Source organism: Prunus dulcis, chromosome 2 (genome assembly GCF_902201215.1).
Source record: "Prunus dulcis chromosome 2, ALMONDv2, whole genome shotgun sequence".
Lineage (NCBI taxonomy): Eukaryota > Viridiplantae > Streptophyta > Magnoliopsida > Rosales > Rosaceae > Prunus > Prunus dulcis.
In genome coordinates this window covers 17,606,836-17,629,617 of record NC_047651.1, presented here as the reverse complement: position 1 = coordinate 17,629,617, position 22,782 = coordinate 17,606,836, and the positions used below count along the sequence as shown (strand labels likewise).

Genomic DNA, 22,782 nt, shown 5'->3' with positions numbered 1-22,782 from the left:
CCCATTTGGTAAACTGTGAGAAAATCACTTATTGTTAAAAATTGCTGTGAGAGAAAGCTATAAAAGAAAGCAGCTAATGAGATGCTTTCATTTTCTGATTATGCAGGAATCAGTTTCGAAGAGGCGCTGGGTTTAATGATTATGCAGCAATCATTTTCTGATTATGCATAAAATCAATACCAACAACACTTTTAACAAAAATTTTACCAAACGCCAAATTGCTTTCTCTCACAGCTGATTTCTCTCACAGCAAATCTAACGGCGATTATTTTCACAGCACAGCAATGCCAAACTGGCCCTTACTCCTATCTAAAGTCTAATACGGTGTACCAAACGAGCCCTAAACGACAATAAGCACGCACTTAAATCACATCGTAAATCGTTATTAACAAGTCCTAAACGACAATTAGAGGGGCTACAAGAGCAGCATCACGCGCACAGAGGCACGCGAAAGAATCAATCGCTCCAGCTGCGACGGAAGGCCGGCTTTCAGTGACGGAACGGCTGAGGCACGCCCTTGTGCTGGGCTTTGGAGTCCATTTGTCGTCTGAGGAAATAAAATAAAATAAAGAGAGAAAAGGTCATTGAGCACGTGAGTTGCACGTGAGGAGTGACGGAGAAACAAAGATCTTGCCGGAAATAAATAAAGATTGTTGGACTTTGTGTGTATGGCGCTCGTACCAAAGGTTTAGGAATCGTTTAACTCATCCCACACTACACATCAAACACATCATCATCACCATTCGGACATTAATACTCTCCGAGCGAAACACACCCAAACGAAACCCATTAAGAATTACGCGCGCGATGGGTTTTAGGGGAGGGCCTTTTTGGTGAAGATTGTTTGTTTTCTTGCGGGGGAAAGTGTACATGACGAGGAGGCTCAAAACGCCGTCGTCGAAGCATCACTCGTCGCCACAGCGAGACTCTTCTCTTCTCACACAATAATCACCTGATGTTCGTCTTCTCCTCCTCCAGCTTCAAATACAACGACTTCGTTTCTTCTCTTGCTCTGCAACAACAACACCAGCAATGAAGAAGAAGAAGAGAGACGTAAGCAACGGCCACAGCAGCATCAACATGAACAGCGTCATCAACGTCACCCCCCTCAGCGGCGTCGTTTTCAGAACCGCCGTTCTCCGGCGACACCTCCGCCGTCTCCGCCACCACGTGTTCCCCCTCGTCTCCGCCGTCTCTGGTTGCCTCCTACTCCTCCTCGCCGCCTTCTCTCTCCTCGCTCCGTCTCCGGTTCTGCATCACCACGATCACCTCTCGCTCTTGCGTCACTACCATTCCTCGGTACGCAAGCACGCTCTTGATGACCTCTCATTCCGGTTTTCACGGTTTGTAATGATTTTACATTTTAGGGACAATTTCTTGTGGTTTTTGAGCTCAGGATGACAATGGCGTCGTTGAGGCCCGGTCGAACTCGGATGAAACGGCCACGTTTCGTGTTCCGGTACGATATTTAATTTAATGGAGCTCCAATAAAAGATGTTGATTTGTGTAGAATTCAATTTAATTTATTTTCGTTTTGATTTTGTTATTTTTAGGAGAGTGGAGGGAGCTCAGGTCGAGATTTATGGAGCACAAGGAAATCGGATATGTTCCACGGTTGCAGCAATGCCGCCGATAACTTTGCAAGTAAAGTATATTAGATATTACTTACTTCATTTCTGCTCTTTTTCCTTTCTTTCTTTCTTTCTATCTAATGAAGAAGCTTTCTAGTTTCTCTTAACTTGATAATTTCTCAACCCATATTTTTTTAAATTTGATATTCAGACTGAGATTCAATTAAAACTTGATAATTCTTCTTAATCTGGAATATGCATAGCAGCATTGATTGAAGTCTTGTTTTGTTCATTTCATGAGTCATGACGTCGTAATTGAATCGATTCTATGATCTGTGATGAATTTATAGGAGACTTTAATTTTGATTATTAGGCTCTTAACTTATCTGAGGCTTTTGATTTACAAAACCAATGTCTTCAATGTTGCAGCTGCTGATGTGAAAACACATTCGAATCGCTACTTGTTGATTGCGACTAGTGGAGGCTTAAACCAACAAAGAACAGGGGTTAGTTTTTTGATTGAGCTGGAGCTGCATAGTAATCCAATCAAATCCCATCTTAGTTTTCTTCCATTTAAGGCTAACTTATTGGTCTAATTTGTTCATGTAAAGGCTTAAAAGAAATTTAGTTTAAAGAACATTGTGGTTTGTTTTGCTTCTTTCTTAGTCTAATTTTGGATTGTTATAAGTAGCTCTTGTATAGGACTAGTTGATTGTACTTTGTAACTTTTTCATTCCCTGAGTGACAAGACTGGTTTGTAATCTTGCATGTTTTTGCTGCTGAATCAGCATCTGATGCTTCCTTTCCTGATTCTGTTACAGATAACTGATGCTGTTGTTGCAGCTTATATCTTGAATGCTACCCTTGTTGTTCCCAAGCTGGACCAGAAATCATTTTGGAAGGATTCCAGGTCAGTTTCACCATATCACAGATAAAAAAACTACTGTCAAGTTCAATGTAAGCAAAACAGCCAGTGGATTAATATTGTTATTTGGGTATTTGGTGCAGCAACTTTGATGAAATCTTTGATGTAGACTGGTTTATATCATCTCTATCAAAAGATGTTGAAATCATTAAACAGCTTCCAACAAAGGGAGGAAAACCAATGAGTCCATATACCATGCGTGTCCCAAGGAAGTGCAATGCAAAATGCTACCAGAATCGTTTAGTGCCTGTTCTTAATAAAAAGCATGTAAGTGTCTTTCAGGAGAACCTACCACATTTTTGTAAAGAATTCGTTAATCATCTTATGCTGGTGCATATAACCGAGGAAGAAAAACTTCTGGTGCTTGAATGAGTGCCTTTTCAGGTTATATAGAATTTACAGTTGTTTATTATGCTTTCTAATGTGCAGGCTGTTCAGCTCACAAAGTTTGATTACAGGCTTTCAAATAAGTTGGATTCAAATTTACAAAAGCTTAGGTGTAGAGCAAATTATCATGCCTTGAAGTTTACTGACCTTATTAATGAAATGGGGAAAAAGTTGCTTGACAGAATGAGGATGAAAAGCAAGCATTTCATTGCCCTGCATTTGAGGTAAATTGCAAAAAAAATTTAGCTGCGTAAGTATTTTTTTCCTATTGTACATGCTAATGTACTGTGAGCAAGTTATGCCTTCGACAGAATACTTGCTTGTGCAGATAATTTCTTTGTAGAGTTAATGTTTGTTTTGTCTTGAAAAATGATTGAATTTTGTTTTCTTTAGCATGCTATATGTACGTGTGGGTTGTACAGCACAAAAGCCTCTATTTAGGTTGTTTTGATAGGTGGAATAGGTTTTGTGCTAGAGTTTTCCAAATTCTTTTGGACTGCATAGGAAAAAGTTTCTGATATTGGTAGACCATGTTATAGGTTTGAGCCTGATATGCTGGCATTTTCTGGATGTGATTTTGGTGGAGGAGAAAAAGAAAGGAAAGAACTTGGGAAAATTCGGAAAAGGTGGAAAACTTTACATGTAAGGCTTCACTGATGCCTTGAATGATGTCATTCAATAGTGACCTGTTTTATATAATTTGTATATCTGCATTATAACTACATTTGATTTTTGGGGTTATATTGCATGCAGGCAAGCAACCCTGACAAGGTACGAAGACATGGCAGATGCCCGCTAACTCCAGAGGAAGTTGGCCTTATGCTTAGAGCACTGGGTTTTGGAAGTGATATTCACTTGTATGTGGCATCAGGTGAAGTATACGGAGGTGAAGAGACGTTGGCACCACTGAAGAAACTTTTCCCAAACTTCCACTCAAAAGAGACTATAGCAAGTAAAGAGGAGTTGACACCATTTTCATCCTTCTCTTCTCGAATGGCTGCACTTGACTTTATTGTTTGTGATGAAAGTGATGTTTTCATCACCAACAACAACGGCAATATGGCTAGAATGTTAGCTGGTCGAAGGTATTAAAACTTGAGTTCAAGGATACATTTCTGTCTTCTGGTGGAAGGGTTTGATTTGATCATGTTTTGGTTTATAACTAGTTTGCTTACTGATGCAGGAGATACTTTGGTCATAAACCAACAATCCGTCCAAATGCTAAGAAACTGTCTCCGTTGTTCATGAATCGTAATAACATGACTTGGGAAGAATTTGCCTCCAAGCTTCGAACTAGTCAAATTGGATTCATGGGAGAGCCAAATGAGATAAAGCCTGGCAGGGGTGAGTTCCATGAAAACCCAGCAGCCTGCATATGTAGAGCATCTAGCACAAGGTCCAATGAAGTTCCAATTCCTCAAAATGAAAGTTATGACAGCCAGAACATACATAAGGAGGATGACATGAAAAAGGACAGTGGTTACGTGACAGACGAGCAAATAACTGAGGATGAGCAGGATTGGTCTGAGATTGATTATACGGAAATGAATATGAATCGTTCTCAGGGTAAAGTGCTGCCTAGTGTAAGAGTTTCAGATCCAGGTCTTTTACTTAAACCTGACGAACCAGAACTTGAAGAGTTCTTTTCAGACTAGACTGAATTAATTAGGAGAAGACTAGACTGGATCTCCACCTCCGCGAGTTAGCTGATTTGTCCAAACAAATTCATCACCAAAATTCTTTGCTGGTTTGTTTTGATAGGTTACTTGTGCGCACAAGATTGATTTTGTTACACTGAAGGGTGGTAATAACAAGGGCGCACAATGTACATAGAAGGCCTCTGTAGCAGCAGCATCAGCATTGGAGTAACAGAATGGAGTCGTAATTTAGTCAATATTCAGATTTTGAAACTTGTAAATGAAGCTACTGGAACATCTTTTGCTCTATTTTTTTCTCATTTTCTCTGATGATTCTTGCCGTAAGGCAGGAATGTTTATATGAAATTTTTTTTTTGGTCGAAAGAATGTTTATATAATCCTTGCTCTTCTTTTGTACCTTTTAAGTACGTGTTCTATGATAGGCATTGAACCCAACGATGGCCCTGCTTTCTTCATCTCTCTCAAAAATTATAATCTTTAGCAATTGCTTTATGGTGACGTTGATAGAAAAACGTATTTCATTTAAGAAATGCAAACTGAAGAAAGGTGCCAATTTCCCTTTTATGATTAAGAATGAAGCCATTCCAAGTTGAAGCAGAAATCCAATTGATGCAAAATTTAATACTGTTAACTTTTAACAATTTAATAGTTGAATTCAATGAAGAAAATTACATGGGGCATGACCGTGAGAAACTAAACTCAAAAGCATCCTCAGACAAAAAGCTTGGCGATGGAGAGGACGAAGGGTTAAAACAAGAAAGACATCCCTAAGCCTAAGAAACTCAAAAAGCATCCTCAGCCACAAGTCTTGCAAACAGCTCAAATAAACTGAAATTTTGAATTTAGGGATATCGGCTTGATCTACAAAGCCCTCTGCTTTATCATCTCAGCATCTTTGCCATACAACAGACATATCCCACACTTTTCCACCTTCTGAAAGAGTTCGGGGCTTACGGCGAAGTCAACATTGACCTCAGTAACAAGTTTGTAAAACGCAGTGGGGCTTTCAGCTCCCTTTACAACTTCTTCAAAGACATTATTATACCACCACACAAACACCCCATTTGAATCTTCCACAATTGGAAGGGTACTATCAGTGGGGAACAGATTATACAAATAATGGCTGACTTCATGGCTTTCACCATTACTAGTTTTGAAGTTGTACTTGCATCCAATCTCCATGCAACGTGTAGCAGCAACAACAACAAAAGATAGAGCGAAACCCAAGAAATCTGTGCTAAACCAATCACGAGGAAGCTCAATCTTTATTGAACATCCCTCACTTTTATGGCTGAACCAATTTGGAATTTCATTCCCACAACATCTAATGGCAACAAAAGATCTCTTGCGTAAAGATTCCTGTACCACAGAAATGGACATCATAGTTATTAAACTCGTGAAAAACAAAGAGCAACTTCTTCAACAGAAGTGAGAGAGAGAGAGAGAGAGAGAGAGAGAGAGAGAGAGAGAGAGACCTTATTTGAATCATATGATGTTTCTTCAATTTTGTCTTCTTTAAACTTTGACGCAGTTGCCATTCGCATAATTCTGAGCTGTGCATCACCCATTATGTTGCTTCGTGCATTCTCATCCAACTTTGGGCAATTAAGAAAACTATGTTTCTCATAAAGCCCTCGATAAAATCTATATTCTTCCCAACCTTGTGCGAGTGCAGTGCTTGAACTTGACACTGTCTTCAGTGACGTGCAACCATTTGCTTTAAGACATTGCAGCAATGGGGGGAGCTCTGGTAAATATTCAAGGCTATTGCAATCATTGAGGCACAGCCGAGACAGTTGAGAAGCTTGTTTGATGCTTGCGGGTAAGCTCTTAATTTTGGTGCTACTCAGATCTAACTCTTGTAATGAGGTTAAACGAAAGAGGTAATCATGGACAACCTCAAGGTAATTGCACTTAGCCAGGTTTAATTTTCGAAGCGCAACTAGATTTCCAATTGATGGGGGTACCTCTTTCACCATTGTACCTGATAAATTTAGAAACTCCAGATGTTTCATAGCCTCTGAGATTTCTGGGAAGTGTTGAAATTTAGAGCAACCACTGAGATCAAGGCTCTCCAGAGATTTCAACTTCCAAATGTTCGTTGGAAGACTCACAAGGCTTTTGCAATTGATCAGTTTAATTGCAGTGAGACCAACAACAGATTCTTCCAGATGTTTCATAGCCTCCGAGATTTCTGGGAAGTGTTGAAATTTAGAGCAACCACTGAGATCAAGGCTCTCCAGAGATTTCAACTTCCAAATGTTCGTTGGAAGACTCACAAGGCTTTTGCAATTGATCAGTTTAATTGCAATGAGACCAACAACAGATTCTATTGATGTATTCCTCAATTCTTTTATTGTTGTACCACTCAGCTCTAGTGACGCAGCAAAAGCAATAAGGTTTCAAGCGAAACCTTGAGTAACAAGAAAAACTGGATTCCACCAGAAAATTAAGAGAAGCTCTCTTAGATTAATGTTATTAAAACTGAGTTACCAGAAATGTTTAGACAAACCTGTCTAAATACACAATTCTCAACAACCCTCAACCCCTCAACTACCAGGGGAATTATTACATAAAACCGAAACAACAAAATTAACCTGGAGTCTTAATAACGTAACTCCTAAACTGACATAAAACTGAAAAAAACAGAATTAATTTGGAGTCTTAATGACATAACTCCTAAACTGTCAAAACAGAATTTATTGGAAAATTAACTACCAAACTTTAACTGCAATTTTGGAAGTCCAAATGACCTCAGAATGCCAAAATCCATCATATGTCACAGCAAAGCTGTGAGTTGCACTCGTGGCGTCGTTCCCTTTCCGAAATGGTATTTTGCGTCCTAATCGGAGCTTGGACGATAAAACTGCAAATTCCCGCTACGTCCTTTTTCTAGCTCAACCGCGATAAAATCTGCCATCTGTTCTACATCAGTCCCCTCCACCTCCGAGGAACTCGACCCCGAGTTATGTTCTGGATAAAGGACCTCATCTTCACGGAACTCATATAAATCTGCAACATTAAAAATATTGGAGATTCCCATGGAGTCCGGTAACTTAATAACATACGCATTATCATTGATCCGTTTGAGCACTTTGTAAGGATCATATTTTTTTGGTTTAAGCTTGCTATATGTGCCAACTGGAAACCTCTCCTTCCTCAGAAATATCATCACAGAATCGCCTTCTTGAAACACTTTAACTCGCCTATGCCTATCTGCAGCAGCTTTGTACTTAGCATTAGTTTGCTCGAGTTTCTGCTTGACTTCATCTCGAACGGCTACTACTTCCTCAGCCAAATTTTTCGCCGCCACACTGGTTTGCTGGCCTCTAGGCAGTTTCACCAAATCAACAACATGGTTAGGTATAGCGGTATAAACAATGGAAAATGGAGACTTCCCAGTTGCACTATGGACTGCACTGTTATATGCAACCTCCACCTGCGGTAGTGCATAATCCCATTGTTTTGGCTTCTCTCCACAGACGCTTCGTACCATATTGCCCAATGTCCGGTTTGTAACCTCAGTCTGGCCATCAGTCTGGGGATAGGCAGTGCTGCTGCGATTCAAAGTAGTCCCAAACAGCCTCCACAAAGTGATCCAAAAATGGCTCAAGAACTTGGTGTCACGATCTGATGTAATGGATGTAGGAACCCCATGCAAGCGAACAACCTCCCTGAAAAACAGTTTGGCTATATTTGATGCATCAGCAGTCTTTTTGCAAGCTATGAAATGCGCCATTTTTGAAAACCGATCAACCACCACAAATACAGAATCCACTCCCCTTTGTGTTCGGGGCAAACCGAGGACAAAATCCATAGCAAGATCCTGCCAAATATCGTTAGGAACTGGTAATGGCATATATAATCCGGTGTTTTGTACCTGCCCCTTCGAAGTTTGACAAGTGTAGCACTTGCGCACAATAGTTCCAACATCTCGTTTGAGTTGTGGCCAATAAAATCTCTCCTCCATCCCTGCAATTGTTTTATCACGGCCAAGGTGACCACTCAATCCTCCACCATGCAAGTCCCGAATGAGCTTCTCCCTCAAAGAGGAAACTGGAATACACAACTGGTTGCCTTTGAACAAATAACCTTCATTAAGAAAGTAATCTGCCATTGGCTCTTGATTGGTGCACTTAGTCCAAATTTCCCGGAAATCATCATCACCTTCATATAATTCCTTCAGACATTCAAACCCCACAACTTCTTGAGTTAGTGTGATTAACAATGAAGCTCTTCTACTCAGCGCATCCGCCACACGATTTGTCTTGCCGGAAGTATGCTTGATAACGAACGAAAATTTCTGCAAAAAAGTCACCCATCTAGCATGCATTTTATCAATATTTTTCTGGCTGTTAATATACTTCAACGCTTGATGATCTGTAAATAAAACAAATTCCTTCTGGATAAGATAGTGCTCCCATTGCTTCAAAGCTCGAACAACCGCATAGAACTCTTGGTCATAAGTACTCCACTTTTGACGTGCATCGCTCAACTTTTCAGAGAAGAATGCAACTGGCCGCTTGTCTTGTGAAAGCACAGCTCCGACTCCCACACCGCTAGCATCACATTCAACTTCGAAAACTTTCTCAAAGTTTGGAAGGGCTAGAACCAGCGCGGTCCAAAGCTTTTCTTTTATATCTGCAAAGCTTCTCTCTTGCTCCTCTCCCCAGCTGAACCGGCCCTTCTTCAAACCCTCTGTGATAGGTGCAGCGATGGAGCTGAAATGCCTCACAAATCTTCTGTAAAAGGTGGCCAAACCATGGAAACTTCGAACTTCAGAAACTGTTTTTGGAGCTGGCCAGTCAAGGATTGCCTTGATCTTCTTGTCATCTACCTGGATACCATTCTCACCAACAACAAAACCCAAGAACAGTAGCTTATTTGTGCAGAAAGTACATTTTTTTAGGTTCACGTACAGTTTATTTTCTCTCAAAACATCTAAAACTTGTCTCAAATGCACAAGATGTTCTTCTTTTGTGGTGCTGTAAATTAAAATGTCATCGAAATAAACCACGACAAAAGAGCCAATAAATGGTCGAAGAACCTGATTCATGAGTCTCATGAAAGTGCTAGGCGCATTTGACAATCCGAATGGCATCACCAACCATTCAAATAATCCGTCCTTGCTCTTGAACGCTGTTTTCCATTCGTCGCCAGGTCTGATGCGAATCTGATGGTATCCGCTTCGCAAATCTATCTTGGAAAACACCCTTGAGCCGCTAAGAACATCCAGCATATCCTCCAACCGTGGAATGGGAAACCTGTACTTGACTGTTATCTTGTTGATTGCTCGGCTATCAACACACATTCGCCAAGTCTTGTCTTTATTCGAAACCAGCAAAACGGGAACTGCGCAGGGACTCAAACTCTCCCTGATAAATCCCTTCTGCAGTAATTCTTCAATCTGCTCTCTTAGGATGTCATTCTCCTTGGGGCTCTTCCGATAATGAGGCAGATTCGGAAGGCTAGCTCCAGGCACCAAGTCAATTCGGTGTTGTATGTCCCGCATAGGTGGCAGCTCGTTTGGCAATTTTTCAGAAAGTAGTTCCTGAAACTGTGACAAAATCTGCTGCACGTCTTGTGGAATGTCACTTTCTCCTTTGCCAAGCTTCAACAACCCCTTCAACACCAAGGGACAAAAATACTCCGCCTCTTTGACAGCCTCGTTCAACTCCTGCTCGCTGCTAATTAGGGTTAGGAAACTAGAACTCCTCGTCTTGGGCTCAACAGATTGTTTTGAGGGCTTTGTAGTTGCCATTGCAATTTTTCGGTTGTTCCAAGAAAACAGAATTACATTATCTCGTCCCTTGTAAGTCGCATCCACATCAAATTGCCAAGGTCGCCCTAATAAAATATGGCATGCATCCATGTCAATAACATCACATAATACATCATCGCTGTAATGCTTACCAATGGACAGTGGCACACGGCAAGTCTCAGCAACACGAACCGAAGGGCCTTTTTTAACCCAACCTAGTGAGTAAGGGCTGACATGTGGCTCCGTTGATAGCTGCAAATGCTCCACCAATTTCTTTGACACGAAATTCTCGCAACTTCCATTGTCGACGATCACATCACACACCTTGTTTTTGATTGAGCAGAGGGAACGAAAAATACTATGACGCTGCCCTTCCTCCTTTGGTGCCAAAAGAACTCTCTGCAAAACCAAGGTAATCCTCTCCATTCCTTCCTCAATTGCAAATTCAGCCCCTGCATAATCATCTTCCCCGACTTCATCTTTTTCCTCATCTTCATCGACCTCCTCGATAAAGTTAGCCTGCTTTCGCTCTGGACAAACATTAGAACGATGCCCTAGTTTTTGGCAACGGTAACATATGTCCGTCATGGGCTTAGCATACGGATTCTGGGATTGGTTTCGGGACTACCCTCTATTGAAAGTCCGGCTGCTGCTTTCGTTAAAGTTTTTATTTTGGACAGTTGTCGCTGGTTTCATCGTTCCTCCAGGTTGCTGCTACACTTTCCCCTTATCTCCGGAGCCACTAGAAGCACCAGTAGCATATTCAGAGGCTTCCGTCGTGTTCTTGCGGAAGTTGGGTTGGCGCTTCTCCTTCTCCAACAGTTCAGCTTTCATCGCCATGTTAATCGCCTCTTGCAAAGTCCATATATTCTGCATACCAATTTTTTCTTGGATGGAAATCTTCAGCCCATTGTTATACCTCGCGACCTTTTGATTGTCAGTCTCGGTCAAATGGTTTCGCTCTGCCAAACGCATGAATTCTTCGGTATATTCAGAAATCGAACGGTTGCCTTGCGCACAACCTAGATACATACGGTATAGAATCTGCTCATAATCTGTGGGCAAGAATCGTTCCATCATAAGCGACTTCATCTTCCGCCATGTACGAACCCGCTGCTTTCCTTGCCTCTGCCTTGAATTTTGCAATTGATCCCACCATACAAGCCGCTGTAGCTTTTAGACGGAAAGCTACCATCTTCACCATTTTATGCTCAGGAACCTCCATAATATCGAAAAACCTCTCCACTTCTACAAGCCAATCCAAGAAGTCTTCAATCTTCAGATTTCCCCAAAAGTTAGGGATTTCGGCTTTAATCCGATAATCGCCAAAATTTTCGTAATTACGATTACGACGATTATTAGCCGGTGGTGGTGGTGGTTCCTCAAGTTCTTCTTCTGACTCTGACTCGCTATCCGGAATATGTTGCCTCCTATTATCTCTTCTCTCGCCATCTCTACCTTCTCTTCGATTGTCTTCCCTGCCTTCTCTTCTTTCGTCATCTCTGCCACTTCTTCTATTGTTGCCACCAAGAGCTTGCAACAACAATTCTCGCATCTCCCCAAATTGGTTGGTTAGGTTGTCGATCCGTTGGTTTTGAGCGTCCAGATCCGCTCGAGTAATTGGGGCTGGGACATCAGCTTCTCGATCACCCATGATAAGACAAGACAAGAATACCGAGACGGGAGAGACCCGCTCTGATACCACTTGACGCAGCACAAGCAACAAAGGTTTCAAGCGAAACCTTGAGTAACAAGAAAAACTGGATTCCACCAGAAAAATTAAGAGAAGCTCTCTTAGATTAATGTTGATAAAACTGAGTTACAGAAACATTAGACAAACCTGTCTAAATACACAATTCTCAACAACCCTCAACCCTTCAACTACCAGGGGAGTTATTACATAAAACTGAAAAACAACAGAATTAATTTGGAGTCGTAATAACGTAACTCCTAAACTGTCCAAAACAGAATTAATTGGAGTCTTGGAAAAAAATTAACTACCAAACTTTAACTGCAGTTTTGGAAGGCCAAACGACCTCAGAATGCCAAAATCCATCATATGTCACAGCAAAGCTGTGGGTTAGACTCGTGGCGTCGTTCCCTTTCCGAAATGGTATTTTGCGTCCTAATCGGAGCTTGGACGACAAAACTGCAAATTCCCACTACGTCCTTTTTCTAGCTCAACCGCGATAAAATCTGCCATCTGTTCTACATCAGCCATCAAAGTGAAGAACACAATGATATTTAATACATTTGTTGTTTGTCAAGTAAGTTAATTAGTCTTAACTCGTCAATCATAAGAAAGTAGTTTAACTAGGATCCCAGCAATATGAGATGATTAATTAGCTTCGCCGTTTTATCTAGCGTGTGAAATGACAAAGTTGATGTGGCTGTTTCAATTGAATAGTTAGTTTTTGTCTAAAGTTCGATCATGATTTTTCATTAATTAGCGCACTTTGAAACATACCTAGCTATTAGTGTAGTCCTCCCACTTCCTTTCCCAATCCTGGAATAAGTTCAAAGTTCGAATTGCGTTTCTCCTCTCTATCAAAAGAAGAAAAGAGCCATAGCCCTTCATGTGCCCTTCCAGATTGGATGAGATTATGTTACATTATGATTTCAATGAATCTGAATTTGTCAAATGACAGATTATCCATCAAATGGAAGCTCGAAAGAAGGATATACTATCAAAGCCTAAGAAGTGGATTACTTCAAACTATCTCTTTATGGGAATAGCAGGAACAATTCTCATAAGTCAGGTTAGAAATATTTAGTTTGTTTTCTTCTTTTTTTGTTTGTTCTTGTTTTTCCTTTCTGGTTACTTGTCGTCTTCACGAATTTTGCATTTGATGACACTTTGTTTTTTGTGTTCTTTAGTTTATCATCATTGAGTTTCTAGTGAAAGCTTTCTCCACAGTGGCGCTTAACCAGAAAGAGTGGCAGTTTTCCCTCACTCTTGGTTTTACCGAGTAAGTTCTATGATTTTGGCATGTAGTAGAACAAGTTGAACACTCAAGTCTTTATAATCTTCCGTTGGTTGTTGACAAAATTCTCTATCTCTTGCAGAATTCTTTTTGCGATAATTTTCTTCGTAAAGTACTTGAAAAATAGGAACTAGCAAAGCAGTTCAACTCACACAGCATTCCAACACAAGCAACCGCAAAAGGATCAGGAAGCTCAAACGGCCGAGAGATACATACTCAACACACATACACTTTTCTAATTTAGAATGCTTTAATTGATCCGTTTGTTTCCTAACTAGAGAACCTGGTTTAGGGTCAATTAGGTTGATTAATTAATTAATTAATTAATTTCTTCACGGTTACAAAAGAGGTTCATTTTGTTACTTTGATTTAAAGTCAGCATAGGCAAACGCTATCATCTGCTCAACTCTCCTATAATATTCATGTCAGTATCATGCCCCAGACCAAGGGTAGGGAAGAAATCCCATGTTGGTGCGTAAGAAATGAAAAGGGAGCTTCACTATTATGCTCAATATAGAGGTCCAGTAGCGGAGCTATGATTTCACATTAGAGGGGTTCATTTACAATTTTAAAAAATATTTAGAGGGTTCTCGCTTTATTCAGTGGCTCAAGCATTAACCGGTTAATTAGCTAATAGTACATTAACTACGCGTTTTGGCCCACTTCATACTACCGTTTCATATCGATTAATAATATATTCATTCATTACAATCATATAACTGTTCTGAATTTCCAATTAAAAAAAAGTTGAAGATTATAATTTCATCATCTACACTATTCAGACTCAAAAGAAATACAAAAAATGTACATAAATCCCGAAGTTAAACAAAAGAGGAAGAACTGATTATGACCCGAGACATTCTCAACTCTCTCTGCCAGAGCTCGGACCTCTCTCTATAGTTTGGCAATGGTTTTCCAAAATTTGGGAATTGTGCTTGGTTTGGTTTTGAATGCAATGATGTAGTATACAAATTACGTGCCATATAGTTAGGTTAAAAAGAGAAAGTTGTGAGAAAAAAACAGAGCTCTTAAGCATTTCCCGTATCAGTTAAAGTCCAGGCAACATTGTGGCAGAACATGCCAGAGATGATAGTAACAATCTTTTCAATTTCTTGACAGAGAAAAAAAAAAGAAAAAGAAAAAAAGAGTGACATTCTCAATTTTCTTGACTAACAAAAAACATTCTCACTACACTCCAGAAAAAAGCTAGTAGCTGTTGATCAAAGACCTAATTTTTTTTGGTCGAAGACCAATTAAGAAAATGGAAAACGATTAATTTTCTTCACTTCCAATTAAAATCAGACATATATAGTGATTTAAACTCAACGAAAAATTGAGAACCAAAACTATAAATCATAGCCAAGAGAAAGGCTATGATTTAGCTCACTAATGTTAGCATTTTTGTTCCAGACTTGCTTATTTTTACTTGCGCGTGTATATATCTGTTTCTTCCATGCATCAGTACTGGAAAACATTTTTTATTTATTTTGTAGTTTGGTAGATATAATGATTCCAAGCAAGTGGTTAAATTTAGGCATATATAGTTGGATACGTCAACTAAAAGAAGTTGGATAAGACGTTCTTCATTTGGTATTTATAGATCTTTCTAGTCTTGTTATAGATACATTTCATGTACTACACGTTCACCATGTACATATCATGATATATATATATATATATATATATATATATATTGTAGGCATTGATTTTGATGGTACGCAATTAAAATTATGCATGGGGGTAAGAGGCTTCCATAGCAATATCACAAAGACCTTCTTTTGCCTTAACATCTCTTTGCATTCTTATGTATCCTTCCTCACCCCATTCTGTCCCCCATGAGTTCTTCACCAACCAATATTTGGTCCCGTCAGCAATGACCCCATAACCAACAGTGGTAACACCATGATCAAGGCTCGTTCCACAAGCCCCCATAAAGACACAACTTGAATAAAATTGAAAATTGGAACCTCCAGAATCAATTGTGAAAGAAATAGGTTGATTAGTGTTGGTCCTTTTTTCCTTCTCGCACTCCTTCTGACGGTCTCGATGGGTCAGCTTGCTCGATGGAGTGCAGAGGTCGTCGGATCAACACCAATGCTCCGACTGATGTTTCTTGGCTCGCAAATTCTCTCAACTTCTAAATAACATTGAAAGTTGAATCAATTTGACAAGATCGAGCGGGCTCAGGTTGGGCCTTGTCCTTCGACTCCTCTCAACTCTGATTCATGTGATCGCATAGGAGTGCCACTATTGGATGTGAGACCAGTCCAGTAGACCTGGTGTGGGTGAGTGTAATGAGTTGATTTGTGGTGTTCGTGCTTTTTCTCTGGACTTCTGCTCAAGCCATTGTGCTCCAAGGGGGGAATGGCTTGGATTAGTTCTTTTCTATGCCTTAATCAAGAGGACTTCAATATTCTTTCATCTATGTATGTCGGCCTGACAAGTATGAGCAATACCTGATCAAGCAAGGGGAAAAACCAAGATTGTGGTTAGTAATACCCTATATCTGGGTCTAGAAACCTGGTTTGAATTCAAACAACCCTCAAATTGGGTCAACAGTCAATTCGGCCCAATGGTGTCGTTTCGGGCCGATCAACCTACTATTCTTCGAACTGATACAGCCCTATTCAGGCCCAAACCCTTCTTTGAGTCCAAGTAATGAATTTAAAGATGTGATAGCGGAAAATTAAATTAATCTTGTCTAAGCATTTATCATATACATATATGAAAGCAATTAAATGACAAGTGCTTAATGAAACAATTCAAATAAGTTCTGCAACCCCTTTTTCTGGTTTTAACTTGACAGCAAAAAGAAGCTAAAAGGGACTGGAGATTTCTCTATCCAGTCGGATAAATACATGAATTCAAACTGATTTTTTTAAAAGAAAATCATATCATGAAGATGGCAGAGCAACAAAAGATAAACGCAGGAGTGGTCAACTAGTTATCTGGAAATTAGGTAGGTTGGTTTGAAAAGATCTTGAGTTCTTCAAGTGTTTTTCGAGACATAGCGTCTAGTTTGGAGAGAGAGTCCTCTTCTTCTGTGGCGGAGGCTCTTTATTTATAGAAAAGGAAAGAGCTTCAATGATGAAGGCTAAAAAGAGGTTGCCTGGCTGCTATTTCCATATTCAGCTGCTGACTGTCCTGGACTGGTTCATAGGCGAGATGATGGGATGTTTCTGACAGGACCGCTGGTTTTTTGTGATAATCCCTTGTCCTGAGTCCGAAAGTCTGGTTGGCAATTCGATTCTTTCTAGTTCTGTCTACAGCTCATTTCTTGCTGGGTAAAAAAAGAATCAAGTCGTCATTAATAATGATAATCTTCTTCAGACCCTGACATGAGTCAATGTATAACGGTTACCGATCCTTTTTTAACTTTAGTGACTTAAAGTTTTAGGCCTATTGTCTTTGTGGGCTTTTATCAATCTCTTTTTAATATTGATGGCCCTCTAAGCAAAGGGAGAGTCTATAGTGAGTGGGAAGTTATAAGGGGTGTTTTTGAGGGGTATGTAAGAGCCGTTGGATTTCATCCAACGGTGAGTTTTTAAAAGAGGGTGCATGTAGAATCGGGTTGAAATCTAACCCGTTAGAAACCCAACTTCAGTTGTTCCCCTCTTTCCCTCTCTGTGAAAAACTGAAGAACACAATCCTCTTTTTTTGAATGTAAAGCAAACCCACAATTAGAAGGATCCAAATCTCCCAAATCGTATAGTCACTCGACTGTCAGTAGCTCGTTGGGAGGCCTGCGATCTATGGTAACCTGGGTATTACGAAGAATGTCTCTTACCTAGCTGTTGCCCTGTTTTGATTCTATGGCTCAAGTGAAAGCCCCTTCTCTTTTTCATTCAGCTGACAAGATTCCAGATGAAAGCAAAGTAGCATATCTCTCTGTTTTTAGCTAGAAGCCACAGCAGCAGTTGTTCCTCGATTTTGGTAGAGATGGAGTCTCAAATACCAAAGAGTCTTCTCTAATGTCCACCACATTCTTTCCAGCTGACTGACTTCAGAGGTCCCGATTGATTTTGAGAGGTAAGTTCACTTGCTAGATTGATTTTATTGGGTTTGGTTTATTTTTTGTGAGGGTGGGAAATTTGTCATTTGTGGCATCAATAATGCGTCATTTTTGGAATCAATAATGTGTCATTTCCTTATGAATATTCAATATACTTAGTTCATTGTTGTTGGTCGGGGTGGAAAATCATGAAATGTAGGTAAAAGAACCTAAACTTAGGCTTAATGACATTAGGAGTAAGCATTTGGAGAGGATATTGGGTGAAGTTCTGTAATTGGTGGTTTGAATTACATTTGTGTTCTTAGTTGAACATATTGGTTCTAATGTTATTTTGAACAGTTTATTTGACAAGAGATGACGTAACTTATGAAATTTTGCTGCGTTTTGTGTAATTGGAAGTTAGGCTATGTGTATTTTGTGTCAATTTGGGCAATGTTTTGTGTAAGTGGAATGCATTGATATGTTGTGATGCAGTAATGACTGATTAATGAATGAATAATTGCTATGCAGTACTATAGAAGTGGATCAATAATATAGTTAGATAAAATGTCTGGGGGCTCAGATAGTGATGAATGTGCAACAGCTAATGGGAGGGTTTATATTCCTGAAGTAAGAAATGAGGAAACACCAGCAGTTGGGATGATGTTTGACTCGCTTGACCTCGTTTACAATTTCTATAATAGATATGCATTCTTAGCTGGCTTTGGTATTCGACTTCATTCCAGCTTTTGGGGGGAAAATAAGAAAGAGATTTTGAGGAAAGAATTTGTATGTTGCAAACAAGGTGCATACAGGAGAGATGAAACTCAGGAGAGAAAAAGACAACGGGGAATAAGTAGATGCAATTGCAAAGCTAAGATTGTGGTTGTGAAGACAAATGGGAGCAAGAAGTATACCATATCTCTTTTTTCAGAGGGACACAATCATAAGATGACACCCTCAGAAAGAATGCATTTATTGAGATCACACCGTCATATTTCAGATTCTACAAAAGTACTCACAAAAAAGTTGGGTTCAGTTAATATTCCCATTCATCAGAAGGTAAGTATTTTTGAGGTGCAATCCGAAGGAATGGATAAAATTGGTTTTATCAAAAAAGATATCTACAATCTTGAATGTAGTGTGAATGGGAAGCTGAGGAACCACGATGTTGAACTAGTGACCGAGTATTTTATGGCTGAACAGAAAAAGAATGAGGCTTTTTATTTCAAGATTGAGGGAGATGGCCATGACAGTTTTAGTCGATGTTTTTGGGCAGATGCAACTTCTAGACGGGCGTATGGGTTTTATGGAGATGTTGTTGTATTCGATACCACATTCAACACAAATCGATACGGCTTGACATTTGCACCAATGTTGGGAGTTAATAACCATGGTCAGACAATTGTTTTAGCATGCGCATTTTTGAGCAAGGAAACGACTGAGTCGCTTGTTTGGATGTTTGAGGAGTTTAAGAAAGCCATGCCAGGTGGGGAACCTAAAACGATCATTACAGATCAAGATGCAGCAATGGCCATAGCGATTTCAATAGCCTTCCCGACTACATTTCATCGACTTTGCATATGGCACATCACATCAAAGTTCTCTGTTAAGTTACCACGTGACTCTTATAATGAGTATTGGCGTGAATTTCAGAAAGCCATATGGGATACTGACAATAAGGATGAGTTTGATGCAAAATGGAATATTGTGGTTACAAAGGCTGGTTTGACTGACCATCCATGGCTAAGTTCAATGTTTGATTTAAGGGAATCTTGGGTTCCAGCCTTCGCACGACAATTTTTTGCCGCTGGAATGTCAAGCAGCCAAAGAGCGGAAGGTTCTCATGGTTTTTTCAAGCAATACATATCAAGGAGAAATTCGTTGATGGATTTCATAATACGATTTGAGAGGGCACTTTCTCATCAACGCGAAAAAGAGTTAGTTGCTGATCACGTAGATGCATTTGAAGTGGCTCAATGTCTTCTACCGATGCCAATGAACAAACAAATGGCTACCTTGTACACAAGGACAATGTTTCAAAAGTTTGAGCAAGAACTAATAGAAAGTACAGCATGTTTCCTAGAGCTCAAAAAAGAGGATGCTTGTAAAGTTGTCTTTAACGTGAGCGAAAGGAAAAATTGGGAAACAAGAGTGGCAGAAGTCGTATATGTCAAAGATTCTGACCACGCATCGTGTAGCTGTCAAAGATTTGAATTTGTTGGAATTATTTGCAAGCACATCCTAGCATTGTTCAGAAGGGACCAGATTGAATATATGCCCGAAAAATATATTTTGAAGAGGTGGAAGAAAACTGCGAAATGTGGATTGGTGTCAGATGCAAATGGCAAAGAAATTAAAGACTGTGCAGATCCTGGCCTTCTAATAAAGCTGAGTACAATGTCTCGACTTGCTTCAGATGTGGTTGAGGATGCATTAATGAGTGAAGAAGGATGTGAGGTACTGTCAGAGACTCTAAAAAGTTTGCAGGTGAAGTTGAAGTTGTTGAAGGATGGACCAAGTAATAACGAAGTTGGAGGGTCCAGCTCTCAAACACAATATATGAAAGACCCTAAGAGAGTGAGGTGCAAAGGAAGGTCGAAAGGAGTAACGGGAGCAAAGGAAAAGGCAATGAAGCGGGGGATTAGACACTGTCGGGAGTGTGGACACATTGGTCATGATAGAAGACAATGCCCAGCCTTGAACACACCGTAAGATGCTAACACTATTTGTAATAGCATCTAAAATTTGAATAGGTAAAATTTTGATGTGCTTGTGTTTGATGTTTATGCAGGACATCATCGTCGAACAACGACGAATCAACTCCAATACATCGTAGTGACCCATTATTCGACGATTTTGACAGGATGCACGGACCAAGTGAATGATTTATATTTGTATTAGACGAAATGTGGTTGTTATGAAGATTAATGACATGTTATTGATGTTTAAAGATTCAGTTTTTGAATATTATTGTGTTTTTGTTCATGTCCTCCGATGAGCTCTTACTATGTCCACTGGCAATTGAAATGAAAATTTGCTTGGTTTCATTCGTCCATGAAATTTGGAGACATGTTAATTTTACATCTTCTCCCTATTTATAAATTTTCAAAGACATTTGATAAAGTATGAAATTTTGAGTTATGTGAAGAAGCAATGACTTTTACCATGTAAAATGGCCAGTTTAGGGTGAATTATGCTTTAACAGAGATTCATTTTTCAAATCTTGAGGCTAATGCAGCATTCCAGCAGTTAGTTTGTTGTTTCCATTACCAGTAATCATTTCCAGCAGTAGCCACTTTTTCCAACTAGTTAATAGGGGCACGATTTTGTACACTTTTGTAACTGAAGGATACTTTAAGCACTTTGTTGGAACAGAGCAAATAAAAAGCAGCGTGTAAAAAAGAAACCTAACATTGCCGCCAATTACACTTAAAAAGCTGAATGACAAATATGAAAGGGTACACTAACTTACATAAATACTCATAATTCCAAACAGAAAAGAACATTTGATTGCAAAACATATTATGTGCTCCCTCTTAGCAATACCACGATCTCCCCAACCAACTGAACAATGGTAGCCACAATCACTCGGTCGTATTCGTCAGCTTCTTCTTAGCAGGTCTCACATGCTTATGGCCACTCATATCCCTAGTGATATAGACCAAATAAATCTTCAGCAATATTTGGAATTTTATTATATATATATATATACCATAAACCATTCACTAAACAATGTATAGCACATGTTATGTTACTTATGACTCACGTGTCAGTTTTTTTTTAACACATTAGTACGCCAGCTCTTTAATGTAAATGGACATGATAAGGAGCATTTACTGATTCCCCGCTTGGTGTGATATTGACTGCTTATTGAATAATATGTCCATATTTTCAAAATAGAATGTTAGACATTATAACACATGATGACTTGCAATACATAGTCCCAATAATTATATATGAAGCAAATGAAACTGATATTTGTGTTATTTTAAATTAGATAATGACATTAAGGGAGTATATGTTCAATACCACGGTCACCCTCAACCAACTGAACAGCGGTAGCCGCAATCACTTAGTCGTATCGGTCGGCTTCTTCCGAGCAGCTTTGATGTGTTTATGCTCATTCATGTCACCCCCATCGTCTAGTATCTCTCTCACAGCATCAGGGGACACATAGTTCCAATCATAACTTGTATGAGTTGTTGCCGCAAATGCTCGGAATTTGTCGAATCCTTCGTTGAATGCCAACTCCAGTTCACTATGGTGCTCTTCGCATCGCATATGGTTCATCAAACAACCTTTCATTTCATCATTCATTACTATATCCAACTCCTCAGCTTTCAGCTTCCTTTTATGACTCAGCTTCAAATACTTGTTCTTTTGGGAGAACGCTTTGTTCACTCTAATGTTAAGATCAGCCAAAATTGCCTCGTCTTCACCACATTTCTCGTGCCATGAATTGATCAGTCTGGAATTATAATCCAGCTTGGCATTGACTGCATGTATTGCCTCTAATGGATCATCGGAGTCCCCCTCACTCCCAAATGATGTTGAAAAAGGAAGGGGACGGCGAGTAGAATGTGGAAATAGAACCTGCGACTCCAATTTGTCATCTTCGATTGTATTGTTGGCGCCTGAAGAGGTTGACATGCTTGAATAATCCTCTTTGTTTTGGGAGGATGAGGATTGCATATGCAACTTCGTTTGAGAAAGGGAAGATAGGTTTATAGACCAACATACGAAAGCTTGTGTGTAGTCAACATATGTACTTTTTGGCGGGAATTTTTTTAAAAGAGGTGTCAGGTTTTGCTTTTGAAGCATGTCAACCTCACACTCTCCTTACACCACTGATAGTGGTTGAAAGAAACTCAATGGAAGTGACATCTACTTAGTTAACTCAACCAAACTAGTTAGGATTAAACTTAGATTGTATCAGACCAAAAATTAATTTATCTTCCTTGTCAACCAAAATTTTTTTGGCGGGAACCCTTTTCTTGGTATTACTATCACCCCTTTCATATAAATTCTCCTTCCACACAAAACTCACTCCTCCACCAAATCTGTCTCCATCTACTGATACTCTCTCAACCAAACAAACTCATTCCCCCCAAAGAATGGATTTACTAACCAAGTTTGATGTGAGCATAATAAACACCCCTCCAAACAAAGACCGCCTTCGACACGCAAGTGAGTCACCAGACAAGAAATGTCACATTCCTAGACAGAATGACCATTTTGTTGGAAGTTTTGAGTCTGAAAGAGTTGTTGGTTTTTGGAAGGAGAGGCATCTTCAACTTGTTGATGAAATCCAAAGGGCAAGGGCACGTTTGGAATTTGTTAAAGGCCAAATTGAAGATGACAAAAGGCAGGCCAATCTGGAATGGGCGAAGTTGCAGCGCATGAAGCGTAGACACAAACGACTTCGGAGTGTAGCTGTTACAAAATACAAGAACTCATCTAATGCAGTGGAGTCAAAGAAGCGTGTGATGCAAGCTGGATTCG

At 39.7% G+C, this 22,782-nt stretch overlaps 2 protein-coding genes across 3 annotated transcripts; one reads left to right on the top strand and one right to left on the bottom strand.

Moving 5' to 3' along the window:
• Positions 1–842: 842 nt before the first annotated feature.
• Positions 843–4,908, top strand: LOC117617085 (protein ROOT HAIR SPECIFIC 17-like). Of its 2 annotated transcripts, XM_034346334.1 has the most exons (10): positions 843–1,299; positions 1,397–1,459; positions 1,554–1,644; positions 2,001–2,077; positions 2,393–2,481; positions 2,580–2,763; positions 2,926–3,107; positions 3,423–3,525; positions 3,637–3,968; positions 4,067–4,908. In XM_034346334.1, the coding sequence occupies exons 1-10, from the start codon at positions 1,033–1,035 to the stop codon at positions 4,536–4,538; spliced, it is 1,860 nt and encodes a 619-aa protein (XP_034202225.1). In that variant the 5' UTR covers positions 843–1,032; the 3' UTR covers positions 4,539–4,908. The 2 variants fall into 2 exon arrangements, with proteins under 2 accessions (XP_034202225.1, XP_034202226.1); XM_034346335.1 differs by lacking the exons at positions 843–1,299; positions 2,001–2,077 and having other exon boundaries at positions 1,402–1,459.
• A 220-nt stretch (positions 4,909–5,128) lies between these two features.
• On the bottom strand, positions 5,129–6,850 carry LOC117617212 (disease resistance protein RPP2B-like). The gene is made up of 2 exons (XM_034346495.1): positions 6,017–6,850; positions 5,129–5,900 (listed from the first exon to the last, which is right to left on the bottom strand). The coding sequence occupies exons 1-2, from the start codon at positions 6,719–6,721 to the stop codon at positions 5,403–5,405; spliced, it is 1,203 nt and encodes a 400-aa protein (XP_034202386.1). The 5' UTR covers positions 6,722–6,850; the 3' UTR covers positions 5,129–5,402.
• Positions 6,851–22,782: the final 15,932 nt, after the last annotated feature.

Excerpts from the sequence above, each read along its gene's own strand:
- LOC117617212 (XM_034346495.1), bottom strand. The coding sequence starts at position 6,721 with ATGAAACATCTGGAAGAATCTGTTGTTGGTCTCACTGCAATTAAACTG. Across the intron at positions 5,901-6,016 it reads CATCATATGATTCAAATAAG|GAATCTTTACGCAAGAGATC; the intron begins GTCTCTCTCTCT and ends TCTGTGGTACAG.
- LOC117617085 (XM_034346334.1), top strand. The coding sequence starts at position 1,033 with ATGAAGAAGAAGAAGAGAGACGTAAGCAACGGCCACAGCAGCATCAAC. Across the intron at positions 2,764-2,925 it reads CTGTTCTTAATAAAAAGCAT|GCTGTTCAGCTCACAAAGTT; the intron begins GTAAGTGTCTTT and ends TCTAATGTGCAG. Across the intron at positions 3,526-3,636 it reads AAAGGTGGAAAACTTTACAT|GCAAGCAACCCTGACAAGGT; the intron begins GTAAGGCTTCAC and ends TATTGCATGCAG.